General features: G+C 44.4%; 1 protein-coding gene across 1 annotated transcript; it reads left to right on the top strand.

Annotated features, from left to right (window-relative positions):
* The first annotated feature begins 4,389 nt into the window (after nt 1–4,389).
* On the top strand, nt 4,390–5,196 carry LOC138356802 (uncharacterized). The gene has a single exon (XM_069313123.1). It carries the CDS (start codon nt 4,390–4,392, stop codon nt 5,194–5,196), a length of 807 nt encoding a protein of 268 aa, XP_069169224.1.
* Nucleotides 5,197–13,546: the final 8,350 nt, after the last annotated feature.

The following is a 13,546-nucleotide window of genomic DNA, read 5'->3' as shown; positions in this document are numbered from 1 at the left end:
CACCATCCCCAACTTCTCCGTCCTCTCGTCCTACCCGCCATTACACCCTCCCCTGTTCCCTCGTCAGTACAACCATCCCCCACTTCCGTACAACCATATATATATATATATATATATATATATATATATATATATATATATATATATATATATATATATATATATATATATATATATATATATATATATATATATATATATATATATATATATTTATATATATATATATATATATATAATATATATAATATAATACCCAAGACTTTCCAATCTATTTGACCCAAAAAATTTCATAGGCTATTAAAATCAGCTTTTCGAAAATCTGGCACTTTAACAGAATTTTCTCCTACAGGCCTATTCCATTCTATGCTAAATCTGATTATTTTGTGATCACTGTTCCCTAGCTCACTCCCTGTTTCGATGTCATTAATTTGTGTTTCCCTGTTAGTTAACACTAAATCTAAAATATTATTTTCCCGCGTTGGTTCCTTAATGTGTTGCGTCAGAAAGCAATCGTCAATTAATTCTAGAAAATCTTCTGCTTCACTATTCCCTGTTTTGTTCACCCAGTTTATTCCACTAAAATTAAAGTCACCCATGACATAAATACTGTTAGATCTAGATGCTCTAGATATTTCATCCCATAGATGCTTTGCTTCCATTCTGTCTAAATTTGGTGGCCTATATATAACTCCTAATATAATAATATTTGCTTTTTCGTTTAATTCTATCCAAATAGTTTCTGTGTGTGGCTCAGTTTTGATTCCCTCTTTGAGACTACATTTCAAATTGTCCCTAACATATATGGCTACTCCCCCTCCTCGTCTAATATATCTATCTGTGTGAAATAGTTTAAATTCATTAATCTGATATTCAGCTAATAGTTCTCTATTTTCTACATTCATCCACGTTTCGGTAAGTGCAATAATATATATTTTTTCTGCGCAGACAAGAGCATTTAATTCATTAATTTTATTTCTTAGACTTCTACTGTTAGTGTAATATATCCTAAGTGAATTGTTATTTTGAGGCCCTTTTCTTTCCCTGATCATTTTGCCAATTCTTTTCTCCCACGAACACATACTTTTATTACCTCCTTCCTCCAAATCAAATCCCATACCACAATCTACTAACAGTTTAAACCCAAACAAACACCTCTAACCACTGGTTCCAACGAGTTCGCAACAGCAACAACCCCAGCCCTCCATAGATGCACCTCATCACGAGCATACATTTCATTTCTTCCATAGAAGCGTTCCCAGTTGTCTATGAAAGATATTGCATTTGATTTGCAATATCTTTCCAGCCGGCAATTGACACCAAGTGCCCTCGACATCCATTCATTTCCCACTCCCTTTCTTGGAAGAATGCCACATATGATCGGGATTCCTCCCTTGCTCCTAACTAATTCAATGGCTGTCCTAAATCTCTGTATTAGTTCCTCACTCCTAACTCGCCCAACATCATTACCCCCTGCACTAATACAAATAATGGGTTTGTTCCCATTTCCCGTCATAATATCATTCATGTTTTCAACAATATCACCAATTCCAGCTCCCGGATAGCAAACCCTTAATCTGTTCCCCCTATCTCTGGCACAAATCGTTCTGTCTAAATACCTCACCTGGGAATCTCCCACAACCAAAATTCGCTTCGGTACCGCCCTAACTTTCTGAGCAGCCTGAGGGGCCTGTGCTCCGCCGTTCCTCGCTGATTTCTTCGCTGCAGGCGCACTACAGCACTCGTCCTCCAACACGGCAAATGAATTTGCCGTCCTTAGGGCGTCTGTAGGCGGCCTTGTCAAGGTCTTCTTAAGACCCCTGTCTTTCACTACTCTCCACGATGAGGTCTCGTCAACACTGGTCTCCTCCTTCGTTTCCTCTTGAAGTCTCAGCCGTCGTACCTCCTCCCACAGGGAGTCCATCTCTGCTCTCTGAGCTCCAACCAAACTCACCAAATCATTTACTAATCCTTCCATTATTGCAATAAGAATGTTACTCCAGAGCTCCAGCTAACACAACCTCTCACTGTGACAGCACCTGACTGACTCGAGTCCACGGAAACATCAAATTTATCCTAGAACACGACGACACCACAATGAATTTTATCAACACCACAATGTACGTGGACGAGACAACCCGACACCTTAACACGATGGCATATTACATCCCTACGAACCTTCACACATACGTGAAGTTCGACTCATTCCATCCGCTAGCCCTAAAGAAATCATTACCCTTCTCCCTAGGATTACGCCTTAAAAGAATAAACAACAAGGACGAAATCCTCTACCCCCAGCTAGACGACCTGTGAGTGACGTTTAGGCGCAGAGGTTACCCTGAGGAAACGCTGAACCACGCCCAGGAGAAACTATGCGGGAAGACCATAGAACAACTTCTCAGGCCCCCGGCCACACGGTTGGAGGATAGGAGACGGCCGGATCCTCCTTACCCCTGTTCTTTCCTGGTTTTGCGGGGAACTAAAACAGACAATCTGAGAAGTATGGACCTAATTGAGGGAGACATACAGTGACCAACATTCTTGGAAGACTTTCCCGCAAAATCCACCAATGATTGCTTGGAGGCGAGGAAAGTCCATCAAGGACCACCTCGTCCTAGCAGGTCTACAACCCAGCATCCACGACCAGACATGGGAGGAGGACAATCATGCCAAAGAACCGTCGAAACCCACCAGTGCCGACCTAACCTGACACAGGAGCCTTCACAACATACCAAAGTAACCGAAGTATGTGAAGTGGTTAGGAAGGACCTACATGCAAACAACCACCAACTGCACTACGAGACTAGGAGGATAATAATTTATATAACCTGTGATTAATATTTAAGAAAGACGGCTCATGAGCTTGAGTTCAGCCTCAGCAAATATAAACGTTTGCTGCATACATGTGTAACTAAATACTGTTACGGCCCTATTGGGTCGCAACTGGGGTTCTTCTCTGATGTTATTAGAGTTTGGGTGTCCGGCCCCAAGTTAGTAGTGGCTTTCAAGGGGTGTGTTCCGTAACGCAAGTAAATTAAAGGGGAAGGGATACAAATACACTAAATTAAATATATATATTAACCACCACCATAAATATATATCTCACAGTCACACGCTGGTGCTATAACTACACTTATATACAATAACTTGTCTCCCTCCTAAGACACAGGATGCTCTACGGTGCTCAAGATGAGTAGCCCTGGATCTCTTCTCGTGGCCTCACGATGAATCCTTTGATTCTCTAGGCGAATCTACCCTGGCCACAGGCCAGCCAAATCACAGTCCCACTGGGTGCACCGTCGTTGAGGCCTTCAACCACAAATCCAGCCTGTAGCTGGCCGGTTCCAATCAGCTCCGCTGCATAGGCTACTCCACAACCCATACTAGGGTTGCGAGCCCTAGGCAGGAGCCTCGTGTGATTCCGCTGATCACTCTCCTCTCTATAGCACCACAGTGGCTAGTCTCTTCCACCAGTCAACCCCCGGGTACGACGATTCCTCAACTCTGCCACGTCACAGGCAGGCTAACACTCTCAGCAGTGTTCGTCCGGGAGCAACTCACAGCTTCTGCAGCAAACACGTGGAGAGACTATGGCTGCCTTGGGTAGACTGCCCCATCGTCCAATACAGCAGTCCCAGGTCGACTCTGTAATCAGACACGTCATTAGTACTAGGGACACTCTAGGGCACCTCACTTACAGGCTTAGACACAAACGTCCACCTATCCACTCCATAGATGGCGTTCTGTCTAAGCGCCACCTCACCAGAAGTCAGCAGCGGCTATGTTACGAGGTGATTAAGACGGGAATCCAGCCCCTGTGGCCGGTATATCCCGTCCTCACTAGATGGCGTCGTCCATTTATAGGGGGTTTCGGGAGCTGACTCACGTGGCGTGGACGTCAATGCTCCGTGCTACGACGCTGGGCTCGGGTCCGTAACAAATACACATACAAAATCGCAAAAGCAATGTACATAATCGCTTAAACATATATATTAACGCGGGATAATTAAACACAATCCTGAACTGTAGATTTTTAATTGCCTAGAACAGTTTTTGACAATGCTTAGGACAGCCCTCAGAATGGCTAGCACAGAGCCGGAATAGTGATCATGATAGTAATCAACATCAGAATAATACACATATTAGTTTAGTCACCCATTTCATTGTTCTCATAAACATACGTGTTTAATGTAAAATAATTAAAATAATTGATAATATAGTAAAATACACATTAATAAATAGGAATCACACGAATAGCATAAAAAATATGAATTACATCATTATCAACAAAGTAGAAAATAATTTTTTAATTGAAGTAATATTGACGAATTAAAGCTTGTTGAAGTATATATTGTCCCTACTATTGTTAGACCTGCTGTTGTAGTAGCCATGATTGATGTACCTGTTGTTGTAGTGGCCATGATTGGTATACCTGTTGTTGTAGTGGCCATGATTGTTATACATGCTGATGTTGTGGCCATGATTGTTATACCTGCTGTTGTAGTGGCCATGATTGTTATACCTGCTGTTGTAGTGGACATGATTGGTATACCTGCTGTTGTAGTGGACATGATTGGTATACCTGCTGTTGTGGTGGCCATGATTGTTATACCTGGTGTTGTAGTGGACATGATTATTATACCTGCTGATGTTGTGGCCATGATTGTTATACCTGCAGTTGTAGTGGCCCTGATTGTTATATCTGATGTTGTAGTGTCCTTGATTGTTATACCTTATGTTCTAGTGGGAATGATTGTTACATCAGTTATTGTAGTTGCCTTGATCGTTATTGTGGCCATGATTGCTATACCTGATGTTGTAGGGGCCATGATTGTTATACCTGCTGTTGTAGTGGTCATGATTGTTATATCTGCTGTTGTAGGGGCCATGATTGTTATACCTGCTGTTGCAGGGGCCATGATTGTTATGTCTGCTGTTGTAGTGGTCATGATTGTTATATCTGCTGTTGTAGTGGCCATGATTGTTATACTTGCTGTTGCAGTGGACATAATTGTTATATCTGCTGTTGCAGTGGCCAAGATTGTTATACCTGCTGATGTTGTGGAAATTATTGTTATACCTGCTGTTGTAATGATCATGATTGTTATAGCTGCTGTTGTAGTGGCCATGATTGTTATACCTGCTGTTGTAGTGATCATGATTGTTATAGCTGCTGCTGTTATTGTTGTAACCTAGGTTGTAATGGTCACGATTGTTATGGTGGTTGTTACAGCTGAGGTTGTTAGTACTCGCTGTTGTTGTAGCAGCACTAGCCGCTGGCAGCAGTAGTGTCTGTTGCTGCAACAGTAGAGTCTGTTGCTGCAACAGTGGTGTCTGTTGCTGCAACAGTAGAGTCTGTTGCTGCAACAGTAGTGTCTGATGCTGCAACAGTAGAGTCTGTTGCTGCAACAGTAGAGTCTGTTGCTGCAACAGTAGTGTCTGTTGCTGCAACAGTAGTGTCTGTTGCTGCAACAGTAGTGTCTGATGCTGCAACAGTAGAGTCTGTTGCTGCAACAGTAGTGTCTGTTGCTGCAACAGTAGTGTCTGTTGCTGCAACAGTGGTGTCTGTTGCTGCAACAGTAGTGTCTGTTGCTGCAACAGTAGTGTCTGTTGCTGCAACAGTGGTGTCTGTTGCTGCAACAGTGGTGTCTGTTGCTGCAACAGTAGTGTCTGATGCTGCAACAGTGGTGTCTGATCCTGCAACAGTAGTGTCTGATCCTGCAACAGTAGTGTCTGATCCTGCTACAGTAGTGTCTGATGCTGCAACAGTGGTGTCTGATCCTGCAACAGTAGTGTCTGATCCTGCAACAGTAGTGTCTGATGCTGCAACAGTAGTGTCTGATGCTGCAACAGTAGTGTCTGATGCTGCAACAGTAGTGTCTGATGCTGCAACAGTGGTGTCTGATGCTGCAACAGTAGTGTCTGATGCTGCAACAGTAGTGTCTGATGCTGCAACAGTAGTGTCTGATGCTGCAACAGTAGTGTCTGATGCTGCAACAGTAGTGTCTGATGCTGCAACAGTAGTGTCTGATGCTGCAACAGTAGTGTCTGATGCTGCAACAGTAGTGTCTGATGCTGCAACAGTAGTGTCTGATGCTGCAACAGTAGTGTCTGATGCTGCAACAGTAGTGTCTGATGCTGCAACAGTAGTGTCTGATGCTGCAACAGTAGTGTCTGATGCTGCAACAGTAGTGTCTGATGCTGCAACAGTAGTGTCTGATGCTGCAACAGTAGTGTCTGATGCTGCAACAGTAGTGTCTGATGCTGCAACAGTAGTGTCTGATGCTGCAACAGTAGTGTCTGATGCTGCAACAGTAGTGTCTGATGCTGCAACAGTAGTGTCTGATGCTGCAACAGTGGTGTCTGATGCTGCAACAGTGGTGTCTGATGCTGCAACAGTAGTCTGGAGAGGAGCCGAGTTTACTGGCGCCGTTGTGTCCACGGCCACTGTCGTTACCCCTAACTGAGTGAGGCTCTCCTGAACGCTTGCGATTTCGCTGGCCATGTTATTGCTGGCCTGAGCGGCGGTGCTGGCGGCGGTGTTCACTGAGGCAATGGCGCCCACCACGGAGGCTTGAAGGGAAGCATCCACTGTCACAGACCCATTTTGAATCGCTTGGGTAAGTTGCGTCAGAGTGGCCGCCGCCGCTTTAAGCTGCTCAACCAGAGTAGGGAGACCGGTGAAGTTTCCCGAAGAAATGGCTTTTGAAATTTGATCTGCGATGGATTGTATGGCCAGGATGTCGTCCGCGGCGCTGCGTTTCCTCCTCCCTGGAAGTGCTTCCTGAACTGCGCTTGCAAGAGTGGTGAGGGTATTGTTAGCCTCTTGAAGTGCCAGAGTCGCGCTATTTGTGGCATTTAACTCGGATTGTAGTTGGGTGAGTTGTGAAGTGAGGGCAGCTGCTGATGTATTACTGTTGGTAGTGTTTGCTGTAGTTGTTGTTGCAGTGTCTGCTGTAGTTGTTGTTGCAGTATCTGCTGTAGTTGTTGTTGCAGTGTCTGCTGTAGTTGTTGTTGCAGTATCTGCTGTAGTTGTTGTTGCAGTATCTGCTGTAGTTGTTGTTGCAGTATCTGCTGTAGTTGTTGTTGCAGTATCTGCTGTAATTGTTGTTGTGTTGTCTGCTGCAGTTGTCGCGTTGTCTGCTGCAGTTATCGCGTTGCCTGCTGCAGTGGTCGCGTTGCCTGCTGCAGTTGTCGTGCTGCCTGCTGCAGTTGTCGTGTTGTCTGCTGCAGTTGTCGCGTTGTCTGCGGCAGTTATCGTGTTGCCTGCTGCAGTGGTCGCGTTGCCTGCTGCAGTTGTCGTGCTGCCTGCTGCAGTTGTCGCGTTGTCTGCTGCAGTTATCGCGTTGCCTGCTGCAGTGGTCGCGTTGCCTGCTGCAGTTGTCGTGCTGCCTGCTGCAGTTGTCGTGCTGGCTGCTGCAGTTGTCGCGTTGTCTGCTGCAGTTGTCGCGTTGTCTGCTGCAGTTGTCGTGTTGTCTGCTGCAGTTGTCGCGTTGCCTGCTGCAGTTGTCGCGTTGTCTGCTGCAGTTGTCGTGTTGTCTGCAGCAGCGCCTGAAATTGTTGTCGCTGAACTGTTTGTGGAACTTGTGGATGAAGTGACTGTGGTGGCGGAGGTGTCCTGTGTCTGGGCGGAGGGGACAGTGACGGTGGTCCCGCCCTGCTGGACGATGGCTTGCTGAACGGCGTTTATATCACTCACTATTTTGTTTCTCTCAGTTTGTGCGGCGGCTAAGGCAGCGTCGACGCTGCTCAACGCTGCCTGCACCTCAGCTTGAAGGGTTGTATTGACTACCGAAGTATTGCTTGATATCAGTTCTGTTAATTGGGTTAACGTAGCCTTCGCGGCAATAAGTTGTGGAATTAAACTATTTAAAGCGGTAACATTTCCTTGTTCCAGGGCGTTAGTGGCGTTGGCAACGAGAGTTTGGATCGCCAAGACGTCATCATAGGCGCTGCGTTTTCTCCGGCGTCCATTTAAAGTGGTGTTAATTATTGTTAATATATTATTAAGTTGATCTTGAAGAGCTTGTAGAGCCGAAATCGTACTATCTGTGGCGTTTAGGGAATTTTGAAGCTGACTGAGTTGTGAATAGAGCCCAGAAAGTGTAATGTTTACTGCAGTAGTAGTAGTATTGTCCAGGGATGTTGAAGCTGTAGTATTAACGGAGGTTGTTGAATTTGTAGCATTAGCAGAGGTGGTTGAAATTGTACCATTAGCGGAAGTCGTCGTAGCATTAGCGGAAGTCGTCGTAGCATTAGCGGAAGTCGTAGTAGCATTAGCGGAAGTCGTCGTAGCATTAGCGGAAGTCGTCGTAGCATTAGCAGAAGTCGTAGTAGCATTAGCGGAAGTCGTCGTAGCATTAGCGGAAGTCGTCGTAGCATTAGCGGAAGTCGTCGAATCGGTAGCATTAGCAAATGTTGTTGCATTCGGTGTTGTATTTGAGGCTGTTGAATTCGTTATATTGCCAAGGGTTGTTGTAATCGTTGCGGAACTTGAGGTGCTAGTGACGGTCAGGTTGGGGGGAACTGTGATGGTCGGAGGAGCAGTGGGTAAGGCCACTGTGGTTCCACCGAGCTGGGTGATGCTCTGCTGAACCGTATTAAATTCACTGGTTGTACTGGCACGCAAAGCTTGGGCAGCGGTTAAAGTAACATTAACGCTGTTGAGAGTCGACTGCACGGCCTGCAGAAGGCTCGGATCAACTGTTGATGGATTGCCAACTACCGTCACTAGTATCTGGAGCAGTGTTGCTTCCGCAGATATCAGTAACGGTAACAGGGTATTCAAACCGGTAATATTTGCCGTTGTTAACGCTACGTTGGTGGAGGCGATAAGCATTTGAATCGCCTGAATGTCTGTTAAAGAACTGCGCTTCCTTCTTCGTCCAGTTGTTGGGCTAAGCGTAGAAATAGTACTGTTAAGTACAGTTTGAATGTTTTGAAGAGAAGTGATTACATTATTGGTGGTGTTTAAGGTAGCGAGCAGTTGGCTGCGTTGCGCAGTGAGATTCCCAAGTGTTGTATTCGCAGTTGTAGTGGTGGGAGCAGCAGTTGTAGTGGTTGAAGCAGCTGTTGTAGTGGTGGAAGCAGCTGTTGTAGTGGTTGAAGCAGCTGTTGTAGTGGTTGAAGCAGCTGTTGTAGTGGTTGAAGCAGCTGTTGTAGTGGTTGAAGCATCAGTTGTAGTGGTTGAAGCAGCTGTTGTAGTGGTTGAAGCAGCTGTTGTAGTGGTTGAAGCACCTGTTGTAGTGGTTGAAGCAGCTGTTGTAGTGGTGGAAGCAGCAGTTGTAGTGTCGGAAGCAGCAGCTGTAGTGTTGGAACCAACAGCTGTAGTGTTGGAAGCAGCAGCTGTAGTGTTGGAAACACCAGCTGTAGTGTTGGAAGCAGCAGCTGTAGTTTGGGAACCAACAGTTGTAGTGTTGGAAGCAGCAGCTGTAGTTTGGGAACCAGCAGCTGTAGTGTTGGAAGCAGCAGCTGTAGTGTTGGAAACACCAGCTGTAGTGTTGGAAGCAGCAGCTGTAGTTTGGGAACCAACAGCTGTAGTGTTGGAAGCAGCAGCTGTAGTTTGGGAACCAGCAGCTGTAGTGTTGGAAGCAGCAGCTGTAGTGTTGGAAACACCAGCTGTAGTGTTGGAAGCAGCAGCTGTAGTTTGGGAACCAACAGCTGTAGTGTTGGAAACAGCAGTTGTGCTTTGTCCCGAAATCGTCGTGTTTGATCCAATGGCTGTTGTATTTGATCCTGAGGCTGTAGTATTCGACCCAGCTGTTGTATTTGATCCTGAGGCTGTAGTATTCGACCCAGCTGTTGTATTTGATCCTGAGGCTGTAGTATTCGACCCAGCTGTTGTATTTGATCCTGAGGCTGTAGTATTCGACCCAGCTGTTGTATTTGATCCTGAGGCTGTAGTATTCGACCCAGCTGTTGTATTTGATCCTGATGCTGTAGTATTCGACCCAGCTGTTGTATTTGATCCTGAGGCTGTAGTATTCGACCCAGCTGTTGTATTTGATCCTGATGCTGTAGTACTCGACCCAGCAGTTGTATTTGATCCTGAGGCTGTAGTATTCGACCCAGCTGTTGTATTTGATCCTGAGGCTGTAGTATTCGACCCAGCAGTTGTATTTGATCCTGAGGCTGTAGTATTCGACCCAGCTGTTGTATTTGATCCTGATGCAGTTGTGTTTGATCCTGATCCCGGGTGTGTTGTGTTTATTCCAGAGGTAGTCAAGGGTGGCCTTGATGTCGGTTTCAATTCTGGAAAAGACAAAATATTTAACAAGCACATAGTTTCTCTGTTTACTTTTGAAAATGAGTTAATGTTAACAAATCTTTCACCTAGGGGCCTCCTCTACTGAAGAGGCCTCGAAATGAAAAGTAATTTTAAATTGTCAATAAGAAAAGTTAATCTTATTGACAATTCCGGCCCATTCTTGAGCAACAAGCAGTTGTGCACTTTTGACCAACAAGCAAAGTAGTTTTATGACCTCGTGATCGTTCGTTTTGACCTTCCAGCTGGATGTGTCTTCTGTCATCAAGTGTAAGCATTTCCGGTCTCAGTAGACCGTGGTTGCCTATATTTTAACATTTTCTATTTGGCTGGCAAATTTGTTTATGAGTGGGCACAATACTACAGCTGCGCACGTCACGTTGGTCCAATTTGTTTTTTTATGACTAATATATGCCGCATTTCTTTTTCCTTACACTTTTAGGCCTTCCTGAAATTTATTGACAGCAAAAATCGCATCCTAACAGAACTAATACGATTTCCTGCCTAACTTTATTTTTTAATTTGTAATCATTCTCAGACAGCCTTATTTTTATATCTGATTTCCTTAAAATTTGCTCATAGTTTACGTCCTCAACTGCAATACCATCATTCACATTCATTCTTATTTCCTCGTATTTATCTATATTAAATGTTATTATCCATTTATGACTCCATTTGTTTAATTTCTCTAAATCAGTCACCCTTTACACTGTTATGTGCTTTCATATGTTCTCTTCCAGCATAGCATTCCTCAACATTTATTGAAATTCTACCAAATCCACCAGTGTTCAAAAATTTCTAGACTCCCTCTCTGTTAACCTATCAAACAAAATGACATATACACTATAATCTTTCTCAAATACTTTCCCTATCATTAGTCTCATTGCAGATATCTCATCCACGCAATCCTTTCCACATCAAAACCCATGTTGTTCATCATTCCAAAACTTTTAGTTATCAAGGCTCATCCACTCGCTATTCTGATATACAATTTGCCGACAACATTTAGTAGTCTAACTACATTTTATATGCCTCATCTGTGCCTGCAGCAAAGATCATGTTTTACCATGACCTATAAACAAGTTACATATTCTAAATTTAAATATGACACTAGTATGATCCAGTAACAACATTCTGGTGTCATATATAACGTAGCAATTTAATTATTCTAAGTACTTGTGCCAGTATTCTCTTTATTTTAGCAGCAAATGAGTGATTTAATATTAGAGTCTACGAAATGCAACTAGAATTTTCAGCAACACAGAAACTTGGATAACCTGGGTAGCTGTTTTGAAGATGATAACACTTGTTCACTCTGGGATATCAAGCAACAAACAAGGTAATGCAGAAACTAAATATTTTGGATCACTTCACTAATGTACATTGATTTACACATGCACATATATATGCACCAATATACTGGAAATAATTACAAATGGTAAGCTTACCTGGATAACAACAGAGACATTTGGTTCCCTTGCAGCCATCCTTGTCCACCCGTCCTGTACAGGACTTCTTCTTGTCCACACAGAAGCCTCCGTTAGTCTTACAGTGGTCCGTGGGCTTGCAAGCCTTGGCACAGCAGACGCATTTCTTCTTGGTGCAGCCCTTGGCTATCTGGCGCTCCTTCGTCCCGCACTTCTTCTTACACACGCCCTTGTACTTCAGGCATTTATTTTTCGGTTCTAATGCACATGCTGTTTGAAAGAAAGATTGTTGTATATGTATTTATTGTAAAATGTAGTTAAGGTCTTCGTTATTGCTTAATCTGATTATTAAACTTGAGAAAACTTAGTCTTATCTGCTTTCATACAGTTCCAACCAATGCCTTGTCATCGCCCACCCCTACTCCAAACACACACACACACACACACGCTCACACATACACACATACACATACACTTAGGAAGTGATGTGGTGGAGGCTGACTCCATACACAGTTTCAAGTGTAGATATGACAGAGCCCGATAGGCTCAGGAATCTGTACACCTGTTGATTGACGGTTGAGAGGCGGGACCAAAGAGCCAGAGCTCAACCCCCGCAAACACAACTAGGTGAGTACAACTAGGTGAGTACACACACACACACACACACACCTAAGGGGCCGTGGCTGAGTGGACAACGCTTGGGACTCGTAATCCTAGAGTCCGGGTTCGATCCCGGCCGCCGGCGGAAACATATGGACAGTTTCTTTCATCCTGATGCCCTTGTTACCTAGCAGTAAATAGGTACCTAGGAGTTAGACAGCTGTTACGGGCTGCTTCCCGTGTGTGTGTGTGTGTACCCACCTATTTGTGCTTCCGGGGGTTGAGCTTTGGTTCTTTGGTTCCGACTCTCAACTGTCAATCAACTGGTGTATAGATTCCTGAGCCTACATTTCATATCTATATTTAAAACTGTGTATGAAGTCAGCCTCCACCACATCAGTGCCTAATGAATTCCACCTGTTAACTACTCTGACATTGAAAAACTCTTTCTAACGTCTCTGTGGCTCATTTCGGTACTCAGTTTCCACCTGTGTCCCCTTTGTTCGCGTACCACTAGTGTTGAATAGTTTATCCTTGTCTACCCTGTCAATTCCCCGAGGATTTTGTAGGTAGTGATCATGTCTTCCCTTACTCTTCTGTCTTCCAGTGTTGTAAGGTGCATTTCCCGCAGCCTTTCATCGTAACTCATGCCTCTTAGTTCTGGGACTAGTCTAGTAGCATACCTCTGAACGTTTTCCAGCTTCGACTAAGTACGGGCTCCATGCTGGGGCCGCATACTCCAGGATTGGTCTTACATATGCTGTGTAAAGAAAGGGCCGAAAGAGCAGAGCTCAACCCCCACAAGCACAACTAGGTGAATAAACTCACACTCAGAGTAATTAACAAAAGGAATGCATTAAGCAGATATGTGGTGGAAGCAGACTCCATCACTGTTTCAAATGTAGATTTGATAGAGCCCAATAGGCTTATGTATGTGTACACCAGTTGATTGACAGTTGAGAGGCGGGACCAAAGAGCCAAAGTTCACCCCTCCGTAAGTACAACTAGGTGAATACTTACACACACATTCAAAAGAACACACACAAGCACGCACACAGATATATCTCTCAGTAATACGGTTTGTGTACCAGCGACCCAGACAAAAGACAAGCCTGTTATACCACACAGCAAATTGTTCCCAGAAATAGTACATCGTTGCCCAATTATAGCACACGGCTGCTCAAACACAACACACTTCCCTAAGCACAACACACGACTGCCCAAACACAAATACCTTATCCAGACACAAAACATG

The sequence above is a fragment of the Procambarus clarkii genome, chromosome 74 (genome assembly GCF_040958095.1).
Source record: "Procambarus clarkii isolate CNS0578487 chromosome 74, FALCON_Pclarkii_2.0, whole genome shotgun sequence".
In the NCBI taxonomy this organism is placed as follows: Eukaryota; Metazoa; Arthropoda; class Malacostraca; order Decapoda; family Cambaridae; genus Procambarus; species Procambarus clarkii.
The sequence above is the reverse complement of the archived record's forward strand: the minus strand, read 5'-3'. Positions and strand labels throughout refer to the sequence as shown.

Coding starts and splice junctions, on each gene's coding strand:
- LOC138356802 (XM_069313123.1), top strand. CDS start 4,390: ATGATTGATGTACCTGTTGTTGTAGTGGCCATGATTGGTATACCTGTT.